The 27,691-nt window shown below is 42.0% G+C and overlaps 1 protein-coding gene across 2 annotated transcripts in view; it reads right to left on the bottom strand.

Moving 5' to 3' along the window:
• The window catches only part of prdm11 (PR domain containing 11), a 165,551-nt gene that overhangs the window by 104,067 nt on the left and 33,793 nt on the right, over positions 1-27,691 (bottom strand). For both annotated transcript variants that reach the window (XM_080190513.1, XM_080190514.1), the window contains 3 exons: positions 19,576-19,688; positions 18,956-19,218; positions 5,338-5,405 (listed from right to left, as the gene is read on the bottom strand). In XM_080190513.1, coding sequence (XP_080046639.1) covers positions 5,338-5,405; positions 18,956-19,218; positions 19,576-19,688 — 444 coding nt within the window. The remainder of the gene's footprint in view (positions 1-5,337; positions 5,406-18,955; positions 19,219-19,575; positions 19,689-27,691) is intronic.

The raw sequence follows: 27,691 nt of genomic DNA, 5'->3' as shown, positions 1-27,691 counted from the left end.
ATAAAATCAGTGCAACAGACAGAAATAATCTTAGTTCTGTACATCTAGGATGTTTGACGAATTTATTGGAATTCTATGAGGATGTGACTAGTGCAGTAGACAGAGGGGAACCGGTGGATGTAGTGTTTCTCGATTTTCAAAAGGCGTTTGATAAGGTGCCACACGAAAGGTTGCTTCAGAAGGTTAGGGGGCATGGAGTTGGGGGTAAGGTGTGAGCATGGATAGAGAATTGGTTGTCTAATAGGAGGCAGAGAGTTGGCATCAATGGGTGCTATTCTGATTGGCGGTTGGTGACTTGTGGAGTGCTGCAGGGATCGGTGCTGGGGCCTCAGCTATTTACCACTTATACCGATGATCTGGAGGAGGGGGCTAAGTGTAGGGTGACGAAATTTGCTGATGTCACAAAGATAAGTGGAAAAGCAAATTGTGCGGAGGGTGTGGAAAGTCTGCAGAGGGATCTGGGTAGGCTGAGTGAGTAGGCGAGGACCTGGCAGATGGAGCACAATGTTAGCAAGTGTGAGGTTATCCACTTTGGCAGGAATAATAGTAGGAGGGATTACTATTTAAAGGGTGAAAAGCTGCAGCATGCTACGGTGCAGAGGGGCCTGGGGTTCCTTGTGCATGAGTCACAAAAACCCAGTCTGCAGGTGATCAAGAAGGCGAATGGGATGCTGGCCTTTATAGTGAGGGGAATAGAATATAAAAGCAGGGAGGTCTTGCTGCAACTGTACAGGGCATTGGTGAGGCCGCAGCTGGAGTACTGTGTGCAGTTTTGGTCGCCGCACTTGCGCAAGGATATTTTGGCTTTGGAGGGAGTGCAGAGGAGGTTCACTAGGCTGATACCGGAGATGAGGGACAATGAAGAGAGACTAAATAGACTGGGTCTGTACTCGTTGGAGTTTAGAAGGATGAGGGGGGATCTTATAGAGACGTATAAGATAATGAAAGGGATGGATAGGGTGGAGGTAGAAAGATTCTTCCAGCTCAGAAAGGACAGCAGGACTAGAGGGTACAGCCTCAAGATAAGGGGGGGGGTGCAGTTTAGAACAGAGTTGAGGAGTAATTCTTCACTCAAAGGGTGGTGAATCTCTGGAATTCTCTGCCCGTTGAAGTGGTGGAGGCTACCTCGCTAAATATATTTAAGACACGGGTAGATAGGTTTTTGGCAGACAAGGGAATTAAGGGTTATGGGGAGAAAGCGGGAAAGTGGAACTGAACCACTTCAGATCAGCCATGATCTTATTGAATGGCAGGGCAGGCTCGAAGGGCTAGATGGCCTACTCCTGCTTCTACTTCTTATGTTCTTATGTTCTTATGTAGAATCAGTTTGGGTAGAGATGAGAAATAGTAAAGATAAGTCACTTGTGAAAATGGTTTATATGTCCCCTTAAAATAATGACACTGTAGAAAGAGGTATACAGGAAGAAATCATGGAGCCTTGTGAAAAACATACTGCAATAATCATGAATGATACTAATCTACTTATAGAATGGACAAATCAGATTATCAAAGCCCCTCCCCCCCCAACGCTTTCTAGGATCTAGGACTAGTGTTTTAAACTTAAATAATGTCAATTATGAGGGGATGAAAGCAATGCTGACAAAAGTAACCTGGTAAATTAGGTTAAGGGATGGGTCAGCAGAGATAAATTGGCAGACGTTTAAGGAGATATTTCAGAACACTCCGAAAACGTATCTGCAAGGAGAGGAGGACACATCATCTGTGGCTAATTAAAGAAGTTAAAGATGGTATTTAACTGTAAGGAAAAATGTATCATTTTGCAAAGATGAATAGCAGGTCAGAAGATTGGACAGAATATAAAGAACAGCCAAGAATATCTAAGAGATTTATAAGGATAGAAAATTAAAATTGTGAGAAAAAGATAGCTAGAGATATAAAAACAGATATTAAGAGTTTCTACAGTATTTAGAAAGGAAAGGAATAAGTAAAGTGAGTGCTGGACCTCTAAAAAGTCAGAATGGAGAATTAATAACAGAAATAAAGAAATGGCAGATGAACTCAACAGATATTTTGCATCTATCTTCAGTGTAGAGGATATAAATAATATTCCAGAAGTAATTGTGAATCAGGAGGTGAAAAGAAGGGCGGAATTTAAAATAATTATAATCACCAGGGAAAGGATACTAAAAAAATTATTAGAATTAAAAACTGACAATTCTCCAGGTCCTGATGAATTTCATCTCAGGGTCTTAAAAGAAGTGGCTGCTGAGAAAATAGATGCATTGGTTTTTATTTTCCAAATTTCCCTAAATTTCAGAAAGGTCCTAGCAGATTGGAAAATAGAGAGTATGACTCCACTATTCAACAGAGAAGGGAGTGAAAAAACAGGAAATTATAGGTCAGTTAACTGAATATTTGATCTATTGGAAGTCGCTGGAATTTACTATTAAGGAAGTTAAAGCAGAACTCTTAGAAAATTGCAGTGCAATCAGACTGACAGATTCAACACAGTTTTGTGAATGCTTGATTTTACTGGAGTTCTTTGATGAAATAGTAAGCAACCTGGATATAGAAGATATAAGGGAATAGATGTGATATACATGGATTTCCAAAAGGCATCTGACAGGGTGCCACAAGAAAGGTTACTACTCAAAATAAGAGCTCATGGTGAAGGGCATAACAAATTAGTATGGACAGAGGATTGGCTAGCTAACAGGAAGCAAAGTAGGCATAAAGAAGTCATTTTTGAATTGGCAAGATGTAATAATTTATCTCAATGATTTGGATGAAGGGCCCAAATGTATGGCTGATATATTTGCTGATGACACAAAGATAGATAGATAGAAAGTAAGTTGTGACAAAGACATAAAGAATCTACAAAGGGGCATAGATATATTAAATGAATGGGCAGATGGAATATGATGTGGGAAAATGTGAACTTGTCCATTTTGGCAGGAAGAATAGAAAATAAGCACATTACTTAAATGGAGAGAGATTGTAGAACTCTGAGGGACAGTGTGATTTGGGTAGCATGGTAATTAATCGGAAAAGTTAGCATGCAGGTACAACAAGTAATTAGGAAGGTAAATGGAATGTTGTTGTATATTGCAAGAGGAATAGAATATAAAAGTGAGGATATTTTGTGACAGATGTACAGGAGGTTGGTGAGATCCCATCTAGCGTACTGAGTACAGTTTTGGTTTCCTTACTGAAGAGAGGATTTAAGTGCATGGGAAATAGTTCAGAGAAGATTCATTTGACTGATACCTGAGATGGGAGCATTATCTTACTAGGAAGGGTTGGACAGGCTGAGCCTGTCCATTGGAGTATAGAAGATTGAAAGGTGATCCTGTTTGGACTTGACAGCGTGGATGCTTGAAAGCACGTTTCGCTTTGTGGGAAAGACTAAAACTAAGGGAAGTTAAAAGGGGTCTTCCATTTAAGACAGAGAAGAAAATAAATATTTTCTCTCAAAGGGTCAAGAATCTTTGACATTCTCTTCCACAGAGAGCGGCGGAGATAGGGTCAATGGATATTTTTAAGGCAGAGGTATAAAGATTCTTGACTAACAAGGGAATCAAGGTTATTTGGAGATTATCAGAACGTGGAGTTGAAGCCACAATCAGATCAAGTGTGATCTTACGGAATGGCAGAGAAAGCTTAAATGGCAGAGCAAGCTTGAGGAGCCAAACGGCCTACTCCTGATCCTATGTTCAAATGACTGCCCATTGATGTGACTTTACAGATAATCTTAAAGAAGGCATGCGGAACCAAAACCGTACATTTAAACAGAAGAACAGTTTAGTTGATTGGCTGGCTGAAACTTTCTTTACCAACCCTGGACACTAAAAAACCAACAGCCATGAAACGAATGGAAATCCCAAGTTAAAACCTGAGCAAAGTAGTGTACAAACTGTGGTTAAAAGTCAACACCCTTCATGAATGTAACATCATTGACATCATGAATGACAACATTTCTCAGAATGAACCAATTGAGTCATATTTTAATCAAAGATACCAGAAAACTTTACAAACTGTACAAAGTGAGTAAGGTGGCATTTTGCTGTACATAACAGAAGGCAAAGCCACTAGTAGTAAAGCAAATTCATATTTATATGAGAGAAATAACTTAAAAGACGTACACAAACTGAACTGTAAATTTGAATTGTCACATGGAATTGGTAGTAATGGATTAATCTATGTAAAAATATGATGTGGATTGTGTAATGGTGAAATGTGAAAACAAGGCAGAGAATATTAACTGTCTTATATATGGTAAGTTAATTGATAAATTATTTACAATGTTACATTTTGATGGTGTTATCACCTCAATGATACTTTTTAATCTTTTAGGGTACGTGTTACAAATATGAAGTTCATAAGATGTTTTGGGACTGTCTCTTCAACCTAGGATAAAATGCAGGAATGAATGGAGTCATGTGACCTGTTCTGAATTTTGCCCAAAAATAAGATTGGGCGGTTTGGTAGCAGAAGTTTAAAGGAGGAAGAAGATAGGAGGTAGTCACACCAATAGATATTGGAAAGAGCATTGTGTTAATTTTGGAAAACCATTTGGCTTCATACCACACAGGGAGGTGTTAGGAATGTCAGGCTTTGTAAATGAATATATATTTATATAATTACAAGACTAATGGAGTAGTTGGTCTAAAATGTAAATAATTAGCATTTCTACCTCAATACAGGGTCCATAAGATTTACATTGCCATGAAGATGGGTTTTAGAAGGGAAAGATCCAGAAGGGAGATCCACTGCAGAATTGGGTTACTGGTTTCTTAAAATATCTCTGAATGTCACCAACACGGTGAGTCTGCAAACATCTGAGAAAGAGAGAGAGCGCAGAGATAGAGGCAGCTAGTCTCTGTAGTTCACCATGCAGAATGCAGGTGGGAGCTCACACTCAGATTGAAAAGACCAAATTGGTGAGGATTTAAACAAGGCTGGAAGATTCGCTTAACTTAGGACTAGAGGGAGCAATCTCCATGTCGAGCCTCACTGGGAAAGTCAGATAGGGAATTAGAAAATGAAATGGATAGCAAGCCATCAGGAGTTGAGAGCAGCTTTGGGCTGGTTCCTGGAGAATAAAGGACAGAGTTAAAAAGTTTTGGTCATTTTAGAAGTTAAATGGGGAATCTTTTCTGTATTTTAGAGTATAAGTTGCCTATTGAATATGATTTCGACAATGTTGCTTCATTTGTTTATTTCAGTAGAGGTCTTAAAACCTGAAATCTTATTGTGTAATCCTCCAAGTCAAACAAAGAATTTCAAATATCTCTTTAAAGGCTATTGGTCTCTGGGAATCATAACACTCTACAAGTGTTACCTTGAGATTGAATATAATGAGAGTTCCTAGCTTACCTCATCCAATTGGCTTTGGTCTCATCTGTGCCATCAATGGACTTATATGTGTTATTCTTGCCAAGTATCTAAATTAACAAAAACATGACATTGAGAAAAAAAACAAAATTTGATCAATACATAAGAACATAAGAAATAGGAGCAGGAGTAGGCCATCTGGCCCTTCGAGCCTGCCCCGCCATTCAATAAGATCATGGCTGATCTGTCGTGGCTCAGTTCCACATTCCCGCCCTCTCCCCATAACCCTTAATCCCCTCATTTATCAAAAACCCATCGACCCGCTTCTTAAAAACATTTAGCGAGGTAGCCTCCACCACTTCAACAGGCAGAGAATTCCAGAGATTCACCACCCTTTGAGTGAAGAAGTTCTTCTTCAACTCCGTTCTAAACCGCCCCCCCTTTATCTTGAGGCTGTGCCCCCTAGTCCTACTGTCCTTTCTGAGCGGGAAGAGTCTCTCCACTTCTATCCTATCCATCCCATTCATCATCTTATACGTCTCAATGAGATCTCCCCTCATTCTTCTAAACTCTATCAAGTACAAGCCTAGTTTATTCAGCCTCTCCTCATAGCTCAACCCCCTCAACTCCGGTATCAGCCTAGTAAACCTCCTCTGCACTCCCTCCAAGGCCAAAATATCCTTGCGTAAGTACGGCGCCCAAAACTGCACACAGTACTCCAGCTGCGACCTCACCAATGCCCTATATAGCCGCAGCAAGACCTCCCTACTTTTATATTCAATCCCCCTCACTATGAAGGCCAGCATCCCATTAGCCTTCCTGACCACCTGCTGCACCTGCAAGCTGGGTTTTTGCGACTCATGCACAAGGACCCCGAGGTCCCTCTGCACCGTCGCCTGCTGCAGTTTTTCTCCACGTAATACGCAGCTGAGGTTTCAAATGTTAAAGTCACGGACCTGCAAAAAAAAAATCATTAACAGTTTTAGACAAATTTCCCCTTGTTCCTTTAAATTTTTTGAAAAAATTCTAGGAATAAAAAAAAAGTACAGTTGTCAAGAAGTCAATCCATTGTAGTTAAGCAAATTAAGACACTAAAAAATTAGTTAAGACACAAACATTTTAACATCAGGTATCAACTTCTTCCCAAGAGCCAACTGAAAGAATGAGAAATACTATATAGAAGCATAAAAAGGACATTCAGTCCTCCAGACTTCTTCCACCTATCGGCTCGATTCTAGATCATCTGCATCTTAATTACATGCAGTTGCCTTGGTATCATAACCTGTATACAATCTTGTACAACAAAATTGTATAAATCTCAGTTTTGATATTTTTCATTTATCTCCACGGCCTCAGCTTTTAGCGACAGGAATGTTCCAGATTCCCAGGAGCCTGTGTGAAGAAATACTTTCTAGCACCGTGGACTCTTGTTAGGCTGAGATCAGCTGCCTCTATTGCTTCCCTCCCTTTCCTTAGCCCACCAGGCCCAACTTCCACTGAAGGATTCCCCTTTCCTAACCCCAAATTCACATCTTTCTCTAGTTTCTCTTCCATCTCTCCACATGCTCTCTCCAACAAGCTCATCCTGCTGTTGAGACCACCTCTTGCTCTCTACAGCCTATTCCCATTAAACATGACCACCCAATTCCTCTTCCTAGTTCCTATGTTAGCTGATATTATTAGCAGTTCTCTTGCCTTGGGTCTGGTTCTCCTCTCAATTACCCCTTTCCTCAAAGATCCCCTTGATCTCTCCATCTTTATGAACTGCTATCCAACCTCCAATCTCTCTTTCGTTTTTAAAGTTTTTGAACACTTTGTCACCTCCATCTTTCTGGAACTTCCTGTTTAATCCCTTTGATTATGTTTTACCTTCTGCCACTGTACCAAAACAGATTTTTAACCACTCTAGTTTACTGTAACAAAAGGTAAATTATGTCTCCTCATCCTTCTCAGGTGGTCTGCAGACCTTGACATGGTTGATCATGAAATTCTGTTCCAAAACCTCTCCAGCAGGATTCAACTGCACCTGACCAGTAACATCTTATCTTTGCAGTCATAATCAGAGAATCACTTTCAGTGGCTTCTCTTCCTATTCCCACATGGTCACCTCTAGTGTCACCCAAGGAGAGCCTTAGCTCCCTTCTTATTTGTCATTTACTTGCTGCTCCTCACAGCATCAACTGGAAACACAGCATCAGTTTCTGCACATATGCTGAAAATATCCAGATCTTTCTCCACGAATTTTGACCACCTCACCCCCACCACTGTCACTAAACTTTAAAACTACTGGTTCAATATCCAGTACTACTTGAGCAAAAACTGTCTCCAACTAAATACTGTAAAGACAGAAGCCACTGCTTTAAGTCTCCATTGTTCGATTCTAGAAAGCAAAGTGGTGAAGGAAAAACTGGAGTCCAATGTATAATACTTTGTAAGCATTTATTTACAGGGATACAGATTATAAATTTACACTTACAAAACGAAACTTTCAATCTGCTCCTGTATTTCTGACCTCATGCGAATCCTCAGTTAATACTCAACATATGAATATAATTAAAGAACAATACAATTGTGTGGACTTGGGGAAGAAGAGAAACAAAGAAATCCACAATAATTTGTAGTATTTTGAGAAGTCTAGAGGAACACAGCAGCATGGTATGTATGTCTATTATTCCCAAAAGGTAACAGGATAAGGTAGTCAAGAGGTGAGGCAATGGCCTAGTAATATTATTGCTAGACTATTAATCCACAAACTCAGCAAATATTCTGGGGGCTTGGGTTGAATCTCACTATGACAGATGGTGAAATTTGAACTCAAAAAAAATCTAGAATTACGAATCTACTGATGACAAAACTATTGTCGATTATCAGAAAAACTCATCTGGTTCACTAATGTCTTTCAGAGAAGGAAATCTGTCATCCTTAACCGATCTGGCCTACATATGACTTCAGAACCATACCAATGTGATTGACTCTCAACTGCCATCTGAACAAGGGCAACTAGGGATGGGCAAAAAACGCTAGCCAGTCAGTGGTGCCCATGTCCCACAAATGAATAAAGAAAAAGAGGACATACAGAAATGTTTCATAGAATTCCTACAGCGTCCAACAAGTCTGCAACGACTCTCTGACAGAGTATCCTATCCAGTTCCTCACCTCGCCCTATCCCCATAATCTCATGTATTCACCCTGCTGATCTCCCTAACCTATTCATCTTGGGATACTAAGGGGCAATTAACAATGGCCAATCCACCTAATCCACGCATCTTTGGACTTTATTATCTTTCTTTATACATCTTTCTTTATTAGCCAAGGCACTGAGCATTAACACAGAGGTTATGATGAAATTGTATAAAACTGAGAACAAGTTAGACTACAGCTGGAGTATTACATACAGTTCTGGTCACCACATTACAGGAAGGATGCGATCATAATAGAGATGGTTCTGAGAAAGTTTATGAGAATGTTGACTGGAATTGAGAATTTTAGTCACAAGAAAAGATTGCATATGCTGTAGGTGTTTTCTTTGTGACGCAGGAGGCCATGGGAAGATTTAATGAGGTCTATAAAATTCTATCGATAATGAGGTCAATAACCAGGGACAGATTTAAAGTAATTGACAGAAGGATTAGAATGGAGGTGAGGAGTATTTTTCTCACTCCAGGATGGCGGGTACTTAGAACTCACTGCCTGAAAAAGGTGGGTAAAGAAGTAACCCTATAATATTTAATACGCACTCTAGGTGCCAAAACCTGCAGGGTTGCCCACCAAGAGCTGGAATCAAAATTTGACTGGATAGTTCTTTTTCAACTACCATGGACACAATAAACCGAATGGCCTCCTTCAGTACCAAAATTTATGTTTCTACATTAACAATTGTCATAAACTCTGTTCCCTTGCCACCAGCACCATACCAGTCCCTGGCAACCATTTGAAGCTGAACAAGATTGTTTGCAAACTCAGTGGGTAGTTGACCCAAAGATGAGCTTCCTACCACATTTCTGCACATCACTAGGACTGCCTTTATCCATCTCTGTAACATCACCCAACTCCTATCTTGCTTCAGCTCAATTGCTGATGAAATCTTCATTATGGTCTTTGTTATCTCTAGACTTAAATCATCCACTCATGGATAATCTCCCTTCCACATTTTATCCTCCACAAGTTTGAAGTAATTCAAATATCTGCTATACATAGCCTAACTTGTACCACGTCCCATTTACCAATCATTCCTAACCTCACTGACCTGTACTGGCTTCCAGTTAAGTAATGTCTCAATTTTAAAATTCTTTACCTGTTTTCAAATCCCTTCATGGATTATCTGCTCCATACTTCTGTAATTTCCTCCATCCTACAATCCCCAGTGATATCTGCGCTCTGCCAATTCTGACCTCATGTACATTCCAATTTTAATTGCTCCATCATTAATAGCCAAGCTTTCAGTGCCAAGGTCCTAAAGACTGGACTTCTCTTTCCTTATTTAGGATGCTCCTTAAAACCTATCACTTTAATCAAACTTTTGGTCATCTGACTTAATATTTCCAGATGTATTTTGTATCAAATTTTGTGACACGACGCTCCTGCAAATCATCCTGGGGGGATAGATAATAAGATAGATGCCATATAAATGAATGTTATTATTGCTGTTATTAGAGTTTTTGAGAATGTAACTAAAAGGGTGGATAATAGATGTAGGAGATTTGAATTTTCCAAAAACACATTTGATAAGATGCTACATAAAATGTTAAAAAACAAGATAAGACTCATGGAATAGGGACTACTCATGGATGAGGAATGGCTACGCAAGAAGAAGCTGAGGGTAGAGAGTAGGGTGTAAACTGGTCTAGATTTTATTTTAATAGAGTTTAGTGTGCTTCCTTCACTTGGCCATTTTGTACTAATGTGAGCAGATGTTGTTAATCTGTTTTAACAAGCTAACTTAATACAGAACTATGAAGTAGTCACCGACTAGCAGCAGGTGATTTTATTGGAAAGAAGTACCTCAATTAACTTATAATTAGCTGTAATTGAAGGATAGGTATCAAATAAGTCAATTTTTCTATTTCCACAGTAATATCGCTACGTTAGGATTAAAAGTGCTGTCACAGAGAGAGGAAAAGAAAGACCCTGATTTATCCACGAGATCCTGGTATATCAAGAACACATTAACCTTGACTGGCTCAATCTTGGGTTTTCTGTAAGCCATTAAGATAAGGGAGTCAGCTTGAAGCAAGCAATAGTTTAAAGCAATTTGCGCAACTAGTTAGAACTAATTACATTCACCCTTATAACATCAGTGACCAATCATCGATTGCCAGCGACATGAGCTAAGGTGATGTACAACATTTTTAGATCTAAAAGAGGATTGCAGGAATCATCTTATTGTGTACAGCAAGTAAAGGAAAACCAGTTTAGATATTTAGGGACAGAGATGAGAATTTCTGTTAGCACAGTGATCATAATAGTAGTACTGGATCAGGAGCAGAGACAAGATTCCTGTCAGCACAGGTGTCAGGAAGTTGGAGTGTCCTCCAGAGGTAGATGTGAATACATGTCACCATAAAAAGTTGAGACTGTTGTCCACTTTTTCTGGATTGGCCAATCATTTAAAAGTGTGAAGTCTTTAAAGTTTTGCTCATAAGTTTCTTTTCTCTTATTAGTTGGTTGATAAGTTTTAGTACATTATTTAACTTAATTAGTCTTTGATTGCTTGACAAGTGCATTATTGTTTGTATTGCCTGTGTTCATTAAGTTTTGTTATTACTTGTTAATTCAGTGCCTGAGTCTTTGCCTGATGGTTATATCTCTGTCAAACTGAATTAGTTTAAAGGGTTAATTTAGGACACGGTAATTAAGCTGCATGCAACTAAATTCTGTAAAGTCTAAGTTTATTTTACATCCTTCTTAAAAAGTACAGAAGCATTTTCAAATTGGCTGGCTGTTACTATTGAAAGAGCCCCACATCAGAGCTGGGACCTCACTATTTACAATCTGTATTAATGACAGATAAAGAGATGATAAATTTACTGGTGCAATGGAGCTATATGGAAATCCAAACTGTGAGCAGAACACAAAGAGGTAAAAACATGGACAGGATTAATGAGTTGACAACAAAGGTGGCATTTGGTGTTTTTAATATGGGAAATTGCAAGGTCACTTTGGTAGTCAAAGTAGAAAACCACATTTTTTTTAGTAACATACCTTTTAAATTTTTAAATTGTGAGAGACTTGGGTGTACTTGTACAAGGAACACAAAAAGTTAGCATGCAGATACAGCAAGCAATTTGGAAGACAAATAGTTTATTGACCTTTATTGTAAAGGTACCGGAGTACAAGAAAAAGTAAGTTATGCTACAATAGTATAGGGGTTTGGTGAGAGTATACCTGGAAAATAAGAATATAGTTTTGGTCTCCATATCTGAGGAAGAATATATTTGTCTTGGAGATGTTACAGTGAAAGTTCACTAGATTGCTTCCTGGGATTATAGGGTTGTCCTATGATGAGAGGCTGACTAAATTGGGCCTATAGTCTCTAAAGAAAAATGAGAGATGATTTCATTGAACCATACAAAATTCTGACGAAGCTTCACAGTGGACACAGAGATTGTTTCCCCTAGCTGGAGAACCTAGAACATGTGAGCACTGTGTCAAGATTGATTATTTAGGACTGAAATGAGGAGAAACTTCTTCATTCAGAGAGAGTTGTGAATCTTTGGAATTCTCCCTCAGATGTTGTGGATGTTCCACCACAGAACAAATTCAAGACCTAAGATGGTCAGGTTTTTGCTCTCATGAAACCCTGGGATTTGGAGATTCGGCAGAAAAGTGAGACAGAAAATTGCCCATGATTGTACTGAATGGTGGAGTAGGTTTAAGGAACAAGATAGTATATCCCTGCTCATATTTTTTATGTTCTTTTCACCCCTGAATAGACTAGCTGTAATTCTGAGGTTATCGTCCTGTGTTCTGAACTCTTCCAGAGGAAACAGCTTTTAAATGACATGTTTAAGGTGATCAGATGAGTTGATAGGATAGATTGAGAGATCTTCCTTTAATCTTATTTATTCAAGGAATACAAATTTGTTCATGCAACTTGTCCTTGTCTTTAACTCTCTTGGGCCCAATTTCATTCTGGTAAATCTATTATATAACCTCTTCAGGCTAATATGAGGGTTTTACCCAGAAAGTAATACAGTACTCTAGATGGGTTCTAACCAGAATATCATGCTACCTTGAAATAAAGACCAACATTTCATTAGCCTTTTTAATTATTATTTGTATGTTCATTAGTTTCTAGGATTTCCATATTTTGACCCTTAAATATCTCTGATTATTAACAGTTCCTAACTTTTCACCATTTAGAAAATCTATCTTTTTTGGATCCAAAGTGGATGACCTCAGATTTTCTCACAGTGAACATCATCTGCTTTTCCCACTTACCTGGTCCATCAATATCACTTTGCAAATTGCTGATCACAACGGCACTATTTATTGTGAAATGTAATTTAGGGTCATCAGCAAACTTAGAAATGATGCTCTACGTCACTTCAACCAAACCAGCTGTAGATATGCTGAAAAGCTGAGCCCAAGTACAGATTCACACAAACCAGCCACAAAGGGGGACACAACTAGCCACTTCCTACAAATTAGAGTAATACTTATTATCCATACTCGCTGACACATTTCTCCTATTCAATTTCCCATCCAGGCCAATAGGTTAACTACAATTCCATTTGCTCTCATTTTTGTTCATGGTCTCCTATGTGAATCTTGCTCAATGGTTTTATGGAAGTCTCATATGAATTACAACTAGCCACTCCTTTTTCTACTTCATTTGTTGACTACATTTTTGAGATTTGATTAAGCAAAATACTGCAGATGCTGGAATCTGAAACAGAGGAAGCTAGAAAAACTTAGCAGATCTGCTACCATCAATCAGGAGAGAAACATAGTTAATGTTTCAAGTCATGGATCCTTCATTGGAATGAAAGGTTCATGACCTGAAACATTGAGCTGGATTCTCTGGCCCTCCATGAGGCATGTTTCTTGGCAACAGATGGTGACCCACCATTTGCTGGCAGCAAGATCTTCTGGCCCCATCACTGTCAATGGTAATTTCCCTTGAATTTACCCCATGCTGCCCGGAAACCCGCTGTGCGGATGTACCTTCAGCAAGACCAGAAGATCCTGCCCATAGGAAGGATGGGAAAAATCCCCCCCCTCCATTAACCATGTTTCTGTCCTTTGTCAGACTTGACTTTCCTTTATGGATTTATGCTCAATTCAAATACCCAGTGGGAACCATTCACGTTCGTAAATACAATCTTCTTTTGATTCCACTCCAAAAATATGTGTGGCTCCTTTTTTGGTTACTATTCCATACAGGATTTTCTATTCTTCATACTTCCTGATTTATTTCATAGCTTCAAACAATAGGGCTTTCACGCTGGACATTTTTGCCTTTTCCTTGTGATAATAGGACTCAATTTTTTCTGTTTCATTCAACAATTATTCAATTTGCTTAAATCATATAAGAAATTACCTGTTAAAAACCTGTTTAAATAAGTTTAAAGCACTTTCGTAGTAAGAACTTACCTTGTAGAACTGTTTAAATCATTTAAAAGCATTTTTGCGGGCTTTTTGTATTTACCGCTTTAAGAATTCTAAGGGAGTGGATAGCAGGGATTTGTGGGTGAGCAGGCTTTAAAACAGCGCCAGGTTTAAAAGGAGGCCTGGTGTAGACAGCGGGCAGCGGAGTGAGAGGGAAGCAGAGTGAGCTATTAGGGCTTAGGGTCAAAGGGCTGGGGAGAAAAAGGGCCAGGTAAGTTCGTGTGGGAATTTTCAATACTACTGCAGTGAATAATGGAGGGGCATGTGATGTGCTGTTTCTGTATGATGTGGGAGCTGGTGGACCCCAGGGTCCTTCCCAGTGACCATGTCTGCAGTAAGTGCAGGTTGCTGGAGGAGCTCCAGCTCAAGATAGATGAGCTGGCCTCTGAGCTTCAGACACTGAGGCTCATCAGGGGGAGAGAGGTTGCCATTGTAAATGGGGTGCAAGAGACATCCCCCACTAGACTGGCTAACTCTAAGGGTCAGGAACAAGAGGGGGCTGCTGAGAGGAGGAAGGAGGGTGGGGACCGGATGCCTCAGCCTCTCAATCTGCATAACAGGTTTGAGGTTCTTGCTTCCAGTGTGGACGAGAACGAGGGAGGTGAGGTTGGTGAGCAAACTGCACACAGTACAGTGATGCAGACGCAGGATATAGGCAAAGAGAAGGTGATAAGGAACGTAGTCGTAATTGGGGACAGTGGGATTAAGGGTATTGACACTGTCCTTTGTCACAATGACAAAGTGCACAGAAGGGTGTGTTGTCTGCCTGGTGCTCGGGTCCAGGATGTCACATCTGGGCTGCAGAGGAACCTGGAGTGGGAGGGTGAGAATCCGGTCGTTGTAGTACATGTGGGTGCCAACGACGTAGGCAAAATGCAAACTGAGGATCTGGGGAGGGAGTATGAAAAGCTGGGAATGGAATTAAAAAGTAGAACTGACAAGGTGGTTATCTCTGGACTACTGCCTGAACCGAGTGCAGACGGGCGTAAGGTTGATAAGCTTATGGAAGTGAATGGGTGGCTCAGGGATTGGTGTGGGAGGAATGGGTTTGAACTTATGGGGCATTGGCATCAGTATTGGGGTAGGTGGGACCTGTTCGGGTGGGATGGGGTTGGTCTGAACCGTGCTGGGACCAGAGTCCTGGCGAATCGTGTAAATAGGACTGTAGGTAGGGCTTTAAACTAATTGGGGGGGAGAGAGAGGTTGTGAGGGTAAGTGACATTACGGGATCTAAAGTTAAGGAGAGGGTACAGGTAAGGGAAGAGGCTGAGGATGTCCCAAGAATAAAGGGAGTAGGGGGCGTGAGTATGGTTGGTGGTGTTCTGGCAAATAGGGTCCAGGTGAAGGCTGGGATGAAGGCACTTTATCTAAATGTACGAAGCATTCGGAATAAAGTGGATGAGCTGGTGGCGCAGATCAGCACAAATGGATATGATCTGGTGGCCATTACAGAGACGTGGCTGCAAGGTGACAGGGACTGGGAGCTGAATGTCCAGGGGTATCAAGTGTTTAGGAAGGATAGGCGGGAGGAAAAAGCGGGGGGCGTAGCTCTGCTGATTATGGATAGCATCAGGGTGGTAGCAAGGGATGATATAGGAACCAAAGAGCAGAAAGTGGAATCGTTGTGGGTGGAGATTAGGAACAGCAAAGGGAGGAAGACGCTGGTGGGTGTTGTCTATAGGCCCCCAAATAATGATCTGGAGGTGGGGCGGGCTGTTAACGCGCAAATAAATGCGGCGTGCAGGAATGGAACGGCGATAATTATGGGGGATTTCAATCTACATATTGATTGGTCGACCCATGTTGGACGCGGTGGGCTCGAGGAGGAGTTCTTGGAATGCTGCCAGGATAGTTTCCTTGGACAGTGTGTGTTGGAGCCGACGAGGGATCGAGCTATCTTGGATCTGGTGTTATGTAACGAGGAGGGTAGAATTAGGGACCTTGTGCTGAAGGATCCTCTTGGGGAGAGTGATCATTGTATGGTGGAGTTTCTGGTGCAGATGGAGGAGGAGAAAGTGGGTTCCCAGACACGCGTCCTTTGTTTGAACAGAGGGGAGTACGGAAGGATGAGAGAAGAATTGGCAAATGTTGACTGGGGTAGGGCGTTGGAAGGTAGGTCTGCTGAGGAGCAGTGGAGGATCTTTAAGGAGATCTTTCTTGGTGCTCAGCAGAAATTTATTCCGATGGTTAAAAAGGATCGTAGGAGGAGAGGTAATAAGCCGTGGATAACGAAGGAGGTGACGGAAAGTGTTAAATTAAAAGCGGAGGCGTTTAGAGTAGCTAAGAGTAGTGGGCGAGAAGAGGATTGGGAGAGGTTTAAAAGTCAACAAAGATTGACAAAGAAGTTGATAAAGAAGGGTAGGATAAACTATGAAGCTGGGCTAGCACTTAATATAAAAAAGGATAGCAAGAGTTTTTATAAATATATAAAAAGGAAGAGGCTGGCTAGGGTGAACGTTGGACCCTTAGAGGATGAGAGGGGGGACTTGGTGGTAGGGGATGGGGAAATGGCTGAGGCCTTGAATAACTTTTTTGTTTCGGTCTTCACGGAGGAGGACGTGAATAATTTGCCAGGTGTTAGCGATGGAAAGATGGTAGGACAGGGGGGTCTCAATGACATTATTGTTACTAGAGAGGCGATGCTCTACAGACTGGAGGGACTGATTGTGGACAAGTCCCCAGGACTGGATGGAATGCATCCAAGGGTTCTGAAAGAAATGGCGGAGGTGATAGTGGATGCCTTGGTGGTTATTTTCCAAACGTCGCTGGATTCCGGGGAAGTGCCGTAAGATTGGAAAACGGCTAATGTTACGCCGTTGTTTAAGAAGGGTGGCAGGCAAAAGGCAGGGAATTATAGGCCGGTTAGTTTAACATCTGTTGTAGGTAAAATGGTAGAATCCGTCATCAAGGAGAAAATAGCGAGGCATCTTGAGGGGAATTGCTTGATAGAGCAGATGCAGCATGGTTTCGTTCAGGGGAAGTCGTGTCTGACAAATTTATTGGAGTTCTATGAGGATGTGTCTAGGGCGGTGGATAGAGGAGAGCCGGTGGATGTGGTCTTTCTTGATTTTCAGAAGGCGTTTGACAAGGTACCTCACAAGAGGTTATTGCAGAAGGTAAGGGGGCATGGAGTTGGGGGTAGGGTGTTAGCGTGGATAGAGGATTGGCTGTCAAATAGGAGGCAGAGAGTGGGGGTCAATGGGTGCTATTCGGATTGGCGGTTGGTGACTACTGGAGTGCCCCAGGGGTCGGTGCTGGGGCCTCAGCTATTTACCATTTATATAGATGATCTGGAGGAGGGAACCGAGTGTATGGTGTCGAAATTTGCTGATGACACCAAGATTGGTGGAACGGCAAATTGTGCGGAGGGTGTGGAGAGTCTACAGAAGGATCTAGATAGGCTGGGCGAATGGGCCAGGAACTGGCAAATGGAATTTAATGTTGGCAAGTGCAAGGTGGTCCACTTTGGTAGGAATAATGGTAGGAAGGACTATTACTTACGTGGCGAAAAACTGCTGCAGGCGACGGTGCAGAGGGACCTCGGGGTCCTTGTGCATGAGTCACAAAAACCCAGCTTGCAGGTGCAGCAGGTGGTCAGGAAGGCAAATGGGATGCTGGCCTTCATAGCGAGGGGGATTGAATATAAAAGTAGGGAGGTCTTGCTGCAGCTAAATAGGGCACTGGTGAGGCTGCAGCTGGAGTACTGTGTGCAGTTTTGGTCGCCGCACTTACGCAAGGATATTTTGGCCTTGGAGGGAGTGCAGAGGAGGTTTACTAGGCTGATACCGGAGTTGAGGGGGTTGAGCTATGAGGAGAGGCTGAATAAACTAGGCTTGTACTCGTTAGAGTTTAGAAGAATGAGGGGAGATCTCATTGAGACATATAAGATGATGAATGGGATAGATAGGATAGAAGTGGAGAGACTCTTCCCGCTCAGAAAGGACAGTAGGACTAGGGGGCACAGCCTCAAGATAAAGGGGGGGCGGTTTAGAACGGAGTTGAGGAGGAACTTCTTCACTCAAAGGGTGGTGAATCTCTGGAATTCTCTGCCCGTTGAAGTGGTGGAGGCTGCCTCGCTAAATATTTTTAAGACGCGGGTTGATGGGTTTTTGATAAGCGAGGGGATTAAGGGTTATGGGGAGAGGGCGGGAAAGTGGAACTGAGCCACAACAGATCAGCCATGATCTTATTGAATGGCGGGGCAGGCTCAAAGGGCTAGATGGCCTACTCCTGCTCCTATTTCTTATGTTCTTATGTTATCATAGACACTTGTCCACATTCTTCTTCCACAAGCATCCAAATTCCCCATAAATTCCACGTGTCTCTATATTTCTTTTTCTTCTATTCCACATCTGCCTATATTCCACCCCTTTCCTGCTCAATGTATACTTCAGTTTCTTCATCATTCTTTTATGCATCTAATTCCTGTCTTTTTCCTATTAAACAAGTTTCCCTAAGGAATCGGGAATTCAGAAGAAACTAGTGTGAATGTGAAACTCACAACCACAGGGAGTGGCTGGAGCAAATAATAGATTAATTTAAGGGGAAGTTAGACAGACACATGAAAGAGAAGGGTATATGGGTTTACTATTATAAAGTTAGATGAGAAGACACTCAAATGGAGCATAAACACCAGCATGCACTGGTTTGCTAAATGGCCTGTTTCTGCACTGTATACCCTACTTATTTATCTTTTCCTTTCACTCTCTCGTCAGACGATGATGTAGGGAATGTTATTGTGAGGTAGAACTATTCCGGCCTCTTCTGCACTCCAAATTTACCCAAAGTTCCTGGCAGGGACTCTCCTTCAGTGGAAACGCAGATCAGAAAAAAGATCAAAATGATGATTTCGCATTGTTCTAAACTCTGTGTTCCACATTTTCATTAAGCAAGGCTCTATTTTAGGTACCTCACTTCATAAAATGTGCCTATAAATTTATCCTTTTTCTGGTCTAAACGTAATGTTCAACTGCCAAAGATATGAATACCCTTGCCATACTGCAAAGTGCGTATGGGCACATGTTCTTTTTAAGTAAAGAAAAGCACATACCAGCCATGAGAAAAACCCTGATGACTTATCGGTTTGGCACACTTCTCCTTCATATGGTCCAAATATCCTTCCTCTTGGAATGATGGCATCCAAACAACGAACATCAATCTCTCCTCCAGGCTCCTTCACAACTGCTACACCAGCAGGAACCGTAAGGGCTGCCCTGTCTGGTGTACCTACTGGTATCGGCGTATCAGCAACAAATATCGGGCATCCATGTACAGCACACTCATCAATGAAGTACTCCTGGCAAGTCTCACAAACTGAGATACAAATGACAATAGTTTTCAATTAGATGCACATTCATAGAAGAAAAAAGTGCAGTTAAACCATATTTTTGAATCTCACTTGCTCTAAATTTCCCTTATTCTAATCTTTTTTATTCTGACAAAGTCTACCACGACAACCACCCTTATTTCAACAAACAAATCTTTTTGTAACAAGAATTCTACTTGATCTAAGCTGAAATTGCAGTCAAGAACCTCATCTCAAAGTCAAGATCTTTGTCAAGTTACTCAGTAATTACTTTATTGATATTGTACTGCCTAGTTTTGTTCCAATGGGATTATATGATTGAACAACTGAACATATTTCTATAAGATCATAAAAAAGCCACTTACACCAGTATTCATATTGCTCAGGGGATTCATTCATCATCACTTCTTCACCTTTTACCTTCCCCAATTCCAGTTCTGCTTCTGTGGGATATATCTGCGTATGGCTTGGCACAATGCTATAAGAAGGCAAAGAAAGGAAAGATGAATTTGAATGAAATTTAAGCACGTGTCAAAACCAAAGAAATATGGGCATAATTTTTGGTTTAAGATTTCAACTGACGTAACAAAGAACAATGATTTAGAACAGCAATAACTTGCTATAAAGTGAGTTTCCCTGGGTTTCTAACTCTGCTTGAATGTATTTCTGGAGTCAAACTCAGTCATACACCCTGTTCCCATCTCTCCATCATCAATGTTTTTAGAATTAATAAAAGTAAAATGCTGAAAATAAATTAAAAAACTACAATTTTCTAATGTTCCTGTAGGTTACTCACAGCAGTATTTAGGAAATTAATCTTTCACCTATGGATGATAGGGAACGCTATGGGAATTTCCATACCTCACCTAGGTATTCTCAAGAACACTGAGCAGGGACCAGGTACATCCCTGTGATGGGAGAGGGGAAAGAGCCCATTAAATCTTTCTCAGAAAATTTCCATAGGCTCCCAGTTTTAAATGATAGGACTTGGTCATCAGCCCTTTCTTTTTTGCAGGAAATATTCACGGTTTGGCACCCATCAATCCTCTAAAGAATTTAAAAATAAATGTGTTTGGGACTAAATTGGATATCCCCCACTAAACAGACACAGGGGTTTAGTTATGATGCTGGATTATCTTGTGACTGTTATCTGTGACTTTGAGCTGCTTTCTGATTTTCATGATTTTAATGTCCAGCAAATAGAAAACATACTGCTAAATGACTTAGCTTATCATCAGAGGGCCAAAGTCACGAAGTGGCTAGTGCCACATAGAACTAGCCTGCACTGGGTAAAGCCAACTCATAAAGGAGAGATACACTATGGCTATAGCAGTTGTGAGGGAAGTGAATCTGACCTAAGAAACAGCGAACAATGGTACAACATGGAAGAAGGTGGACTCCAAAAGTTTTAATCACTTGCATTAGAGACCTGAGTGGAGAAGGTAGAAATAGAGAGAGATGTCTTGTATCTGCAAGGGTCAAGAAGCCCTAAAGATCCACACTCCAAAAGTAATGGGTAAGACAGCTGCAGATGTCAATGCCAAGAGTGCAGTCCTGAGAACCAGAATACAGTCCTGGAAGAAGTTAAATGAGTTTACACAAGTAGTTAAGATGAATCAATGAATCTTCATATGCCCTATCTTACCAACTGCACTACTAGCCTTAGAAATTGCTGAATTTACTAAGTCTTCCTTCATTTACCTCAAAATCTTTTCTCAATCAGGGTACATAACTAAAATTCACATTTCACCTTACCTTCACAAACTTAGCACTGTTGTAAACCTCACACCCACATCTCAGCTTGCGCACAGTGCTTTCTATTCAACCATGACACCCACATTACCTAAATGCATTGCATGATAATCTCTGACACACTTCCCTCTTTCTTTATAGGACAAGGCAGCACACAATTAGTAGGGATGGGAGCTAACTGGAGGGTACAGGTGTGTGTGCATGCCCCAGTGCCCATGAAGGAGATGGACCAGCTACTACTGGGGTGCCAACTGCTGACAGTATCCTCCAATCTAACTCTTCTTTTGCTCTCCCCACCCACCCCTGCCAACTCCCCACCCACCCACCATCTTGTACCTTTCCACAAAAAGTGCAACCTTGCCAGGTTATGAAGGAACAGCAAGAACACAATGATTATGAAGACACGCCAGGCAGTGTTCTCTGATCTGGTCTATTCCTGCCGCACAGCCAGTGAGAATGGCGAATTAGGTGCTCAGCCAAAACTCCATTCACTGAAGCGGCACCAGAAAATCCCAGCCCCCGATGAGATTGGATGTTTTTGGGACGGTCACTTGATTTCACATTCACAGCCATCAGTTCCAATAATGAGCTGGACACACAGCATAGTTTGGAGGCTGGATCTGCATATGATGAGATATTGAGCTCAAATTACCTGCAGCTAGAGCAAGAGACAAGAACAGCACAGATGTCAGCTTGCCGGAAGTGAGGCCACAAACAGGTTCTGCTGCACAGGACTGTAATGAGGATATTGATGGATACAGAAGCCCACAGACTGGTATGCACTAAGAAATGTTTGGTGCATTTAGTGCAACAAAGCAGTCCAGAACTACAATTTCACATACCCCTGAACCACCAGCCACCAATTTCACAGTTGGCATACAGTCATAAATGATTAGTTTTCTGAATATAACAGCCTGTTAACTTGAGATATCAGCTACCAGTTATGAACGAATGAACCCTCATATGTCATCTAGTCCGGCATTTGTTCTCAGATCCTACAGGTAGCATGCTCAAGTAGGGTCAATATCTGCTTCCGTGATGGTGCATTGGCATCCTCTGGAGAGGATACAAGAGAGTACAGGGCAACTAATTTCATGTATAACCCATACAAGTGCACTTTGAATTCACCAGCCATGGAACAGGAAGTCACTTGCTGCTCTGTATCCTCAGTCTTGGTTTCCTGTTTACATATTGGGGTTTCTTTTTGCTGACATTTCTTTCTCCAGTCTTACATACAGTCTTTGTAAAACCTACCAAGGGCACAAAACATTCTAAGCTTTTCTAAAAGCTTGAAAATATATCTTTGATAACATGGTCACTTACCTTTAAATTGCAGGTAACACATGAATTAAAGTACCTCCATCATGATAGCCAGCTGCACAAAGCTTCACTGGCAGTTATGATTAGTATTGCCATTGAGCTGGCATTGCCAATTGTCGATACTCAGTTCACTGTTAGCCAGCTTTGTATAAGCCAGTAAATATTCAAACCTAAATGGATCATATATTTGGCCCCTTAACAACACATCAATAAGTACTTTTCTTACGTCTTCTTTTTGTGCTCTCCATAACAGTTACTAAGTGGCTAATGCTGGTCAGATGTCTGTCCCATTCTGGCAGAATGATGGATGAAAGGGGAGTTAGGAGAGCAAAGAGGGGGCATGAGGTGGCTTTGGCAGGTAGGATTAAGGAGAATCCAAAGGCGTGTTACTCCTATCTTAAGAACAAAAGGGTGGCTAGGGGTAAAATCGGTCCCCTCAGGGACAGACGAGGGGAATTGTGCTTAGAGGCAGAGGGAATGGAGGAGATCCTGAATGAATACTTTGCGTCGGTATTCACGTAGGAGAGGGGCTTGATGTCTGGTACGGCCATCGAGGGAGCGGTAGACCAATTGAAAGATCAATCGATTACGAGGGAAGAAGTGCTAGGGCTTTTAGGTAGCATTAAAACCGATAAATCTCCGGGGCCCGATGGCATTTATCCTAGGCTGCTTAGAGAGGCGAGGGATGAGATTGCTGGGCCCCTGACGCAAATCTTTGTCTCTTCTTGGGACACAGGTGAGGTCCCAGAGGACTGGAGGATAGCGAACGCGGTACCGTTGTTTAAAAATGATAGGAGGGATAGCCCGGGTAACTATAGGCCGGTGAGTTTAAAGTCAGTGGTAAGCAAGTTGGTGGAGAGGATTCTTAGGGATAGGATGTATGAGCACTTAGAGCGTTGTGATCTGATTAAGGATACGCAGCATGGCTTTGTAAAGGGGAAGTATTGCCTTACGCATCTGGTAGAATTCTTTGAGGAGGTGACAAAAACGGTCGACGAAGGACGAGCCGTTGATGTCGTCTATATGGATTTCAGTAAGGCGTTTGACAAAGTCCCTCATGGTAGGTTGGTAGAGAAGATTAAAGCTCATGGGATACATGGCCAGGTATCTAGATGGGTAGAGAACTGGCTTGCAAAGAGGAGTCAGAGAGTAGTAGTGGAGGGGTCCTTTTCTAGCTGGAGGTCTGTCACCAGTGGTGTGCCACAGGGCTCAGTACTGGGACCTCTTCTCTTTGTAGTGTATATAAATGATTTGGAAGAGGGAGTAGGTGGTGTGATCAGCAAATTTGCTGATGACACCAAGATGGCTGGATTGGTGGGCAGTGAGGAGCAGTGTCTGGCAATACAACGGGATATTGATAGGCTGGTAGATTGGGCAGATACATGGCAAATGGAGTTTAATCCGGATAAATGTGAGGTGATGCATTTTGGCCGGAATAATGTAGGGGGGAGTTATATGATAAAGGGTAAGCCTGTAAGGAGTATAGAATTGCAACGAGACCTGGGGGTGCAAGTGCACAAGTCTTTGAAGGTGGCAGTGCAAGTGGAGAGTGTGGTGAAGAAAGCCTATGGTATGTTGGCCTTTATAGGAAGGGGTATAGAATATAAGAGCTGGAGTCTAATGTTGCAGTTGTACAGAACATTGGTTAGGCCGCATTTAGAGTACTGCGTCCAGTTCTGGTCGCCTTACTACCGGAAAGACGTGGAGACTCTGGAGAGAGTGCAGAGGAGGTTTACCAGGATGTTGCCTGGTATGGAAGGACTGGGGTATGAGGAAAGATTGAAGAAATTGGGGCTGTTTTCCCTTGAAAGACGGCGACTGAGGGGGAATCTAATAGAGGTATATAAGATTATGAAGGGTATAGATAGAGCAAACAGAGATAAGCTATTTCCTATGATAGAGACACACAGGACAAGGGGCCATGGACTTAAGGTGAGGGGGGAAAGATATAACACAGATATTACAGGGAGATTTTTTTACACAGAGGGTAGTGGGGGTATGGAATGCTCTGCCAAGTAAGGTGGTGGAGGCAAACATGCTAGAGTCATTTAAGAGTAACTTAGACAGGCACATGACTGGGTTGGAGATGGGTGGATATAGGAGATTGTTTTAAATAAGGGTCATTAGCATTGGGGTGTCCCTGGTAAGGTAAATGGATATGGTACAATAATGTTTTTTTTTCATTTTCATTCACAGGTTTTAAGTCGGTCCGCCTTGTGTCCAACAAGGGGCATACACGCGATGGGTCGTACTTGGGCTGCTCTTGGTTGTTCGAGATTAGCCTCGTGCTTCATGTCGTTAGTGTGTGCCTAAACTGGACAAGATACTGGGCAAGATGACAGCTCAGTGACTATCGCTGATTGCTGTGCAGACACATGGATTTGGGCCAGTGTCTGTGGGAGTTTGCGCATTCTCCCTGTGCTTGCGTGGGTTTTCTCCGGGTGCTCCGGTTTCCTCCCACACCCCAAAGATGTGCTGTTAGGCTGATTGGCAGTAATAAATTGTCCCTAAATTAGTTTCCCTCAATGTGGATGGCCATAAAACATTAGGCAAGGGTCATGGGTGGAGGGGGGCACTGGTGGTGTTGGGATGGCAGCGTGGGCTCGTTGGGCCGAAGGGCCCGTTTCCCAGGCTGTTTTTGTTCTTTTTGTTCTTTCTTTGAACAACTTCTGCATCATCCCACTGACCATTTTGCGAACAATTGCAAGAATAAACTCTCAGTACACCCACAATATTTTCAGTATATGATTCACATGTTACAGAAATCAGCATATGCTTTCACCTAATGCAGTATCCTTCATTTGAAAGTAAACTCCATGAAGCATCATTCCTGAAGCAACAAACAGAGCAAGTTGCATTGCCAGGTTTACCTAATACCAGTCAGCCTTATTCTGTCCACTTATTGTATCCCTTGCTCACATGTGCTGAATTTTATCCATTGATTATTCCTCAAACTATTATAATTTTCTCAGGCATAATTTCTGGATTGATGCTTTCTTTAGGTGGAGTTAGTGCAAAGTGTACTTCTGCCTAAGCGAGTCTGGCTTCCTTCCACAAGAGTGCAGTCTGTGTCTGAATGTGCAGCCTCTTTTGTAACAATGTCTTTCTGTCAAAAGGACAGATGGCACATTGTTAACATTGTGTTGGATTATTTAACATTTATCAAGATGTCTGTTGCATAGCTGCTTGATCAAAGTATATCCGTAGATTATTGCAAACAAAATTCAATACTACTTTCAGAGTTTTTGATGGAAAATGCTGCAAGAATTTCCTTAAATGTATTCAAAAGGAAGTTTCAGTAATCTGTTGTGATATAACTGAATTTTCATTATACCTCTATTATTAATTTGGTCGTTAACCTTCTATACCAAACTATTTGCATGCACGTTACCTAATTATGATCCTGAAGTACTAAATAATTGCAAGTCTCTGAATATTTTCTTCAAGGGCTTAACAAGAAAAGCTCATTCATTCACTCTACAGCTTATGAACATCCTAAGGGAAGGTTGTTGGCGTAAATGCTAAATTAATCCAAAATGTTGATAGTCTTTGCTGCAATAAGTAATAAAATAACTTTCCTTTAAATATGCTAGCTAAACTAGTACCTCATTAAATCAAGTTTCTTGACAGTTCCAGAGCTGTAATGATAGCTATTTAAATGTACACTTTATATATCTAACTTGGATACATCTTCCAGCCAAATCTATTTATCAACTCGCCTATTTTAAGCTCTGATTAATAAGAGCATAAGAACATAAGAAATAGGAGCAGGAGTAGGCCATCTAGCCCCTCAAGCCTGCCCCGCCATTCAATAAGATCATGGCTGATCTGTCATGGCTCAGTTCCACTTTCCCGCCCTCTCCCCATAACCCTTAATCCCCTCTCTTATCAAAAACCCATCAACCCGCTTCTTAAAAACATTCAGCGAGGTAGCCTCCACCACTTCAACGGGCAGAGAATTCCAGAGATTCACCACCCTTTGAGTGAAGAAGTTCCTCCTCAACTCCATTCTAAACCGCCCCCCCTTTATCTTGAGGCTGTGCCCTCAAGTCCTACTGTCCTTTCTGAGCAGGAAGAGCCTCTCCACCTCTATCCTATCCATCCCATTCATCATCTTATATGTCTCAATGAGATCTCCCCTCATTCTTCTAAACTCTAACGAGTACAAGCCTAGTTTATTCAGCCTCTCCTCAGTTCAACCCCCTCAACTCCGGTATCAGCCTAGTAAACCTCCTCTGCACTCCCTCCAAGGCCAAAGTATCCTTGCATAAGTGCGGCGACCAAAACTGCACACAGTACTCCAGCTGCAGCCTCACCAGTGCCCTATACAGCTGCAGCAAGACCTCCCTACTTTTATATTCAATCCCCTTCGCTATGAAGGCCAGCATCCCATTTGCCTTCCTGACCACCTGCTGCACCTGCAAGCTGGGTTTTTGCGACTCATGCACAAGGACCCCGAGGTCTCTCTGCACCGTCGCCTGCAGCAGTTTTTCGCCACGTAAGTAATAGTCCTTCCTACCATTATTCCTACCAAAGTGGACAACCTCACATTTGCCAACATTAAATTCCATTTGCCAGTTCCTGGCCCATTCGCCCAGCCTATCTAGATCCTTCTGCAGACTCTCCACACCCTCCGCACAATTTGCCGTTCCACCAATCTTGGTGTCATCAGCAAATTTCGACACCATACACTCGGTTCCCTCCTCCAGATCATCTATTTAAATGGTAAATAGCTGAGGCCCCAGCACCGACCCCTGGGGCACTCCACTAGTCACCAACCGCCAATCCGAATAGCACCCATTGACCCCCACTCTCTGCCTCCTATTTGACAGCCAATCCTCTATCCACGCTAACACCCTACCCCCAACTCCATGCCCCCTGACCTTCTGTAATAACCTCTTGTGAGGCACCTTGTCAAACACCTTCTGAAAATCAAGAAACACCACATCCACCGGCTCTCCTCTATCCACCGCCCTAGACACATCCTCATAGAACTCCAATAAATTCGTCAGACACGACTTCCCCTTAACAAAACTGTGCTGCATCTGCTCTATCAAACAATTCTCCTCAAGATGCCTCGCTATTTTCTCCTTGATCACTGATTCTAACATTTTACCTACAACAGACGTTAAACTAACAGGCCTATAATTCCCTGCTTTTTGCCTGCCACCTTTCTTAAACAACGGCGTAACATTAGCCGTTTTCCAATCTTACAGCACTTCCCCGGAATCCAGCGACGTTTGGAAAATAACCACCAAGGCATCCACTATCACCTCCGCCATTTCTTTCAGAACTCTTGGATGCATTCCATCCGGTCCTGGGGACTTGTCCACAATCAGTCCCTCCAGTCTGTAGAGCACCGCCTCTCTAGTAACAATAATGTCATTGAGACCCTCCTGTCCTACCATC

The sequence above is a fragment of the Carcharhinus amblyrhynchos genome, chromosome 6 (genome assembly GCF_965287045.1).
Source record: "Carcharhinus amblyrhynchos chromosome 6, sCarAmb.v2.hapA, whole genome shotgun sequence".
NCBI lineage: Eukaryota > Metazoa > Chordata > Chondrichthyes > Carcharhiniformes > Carcharhinidae > Carcharhinus > Carcharhinus amblyrhynchos.
Note: the sequence above shows the minus strand (reverse complement) of the source record. Positions and strands in the feature narration are given on the sequence as shown.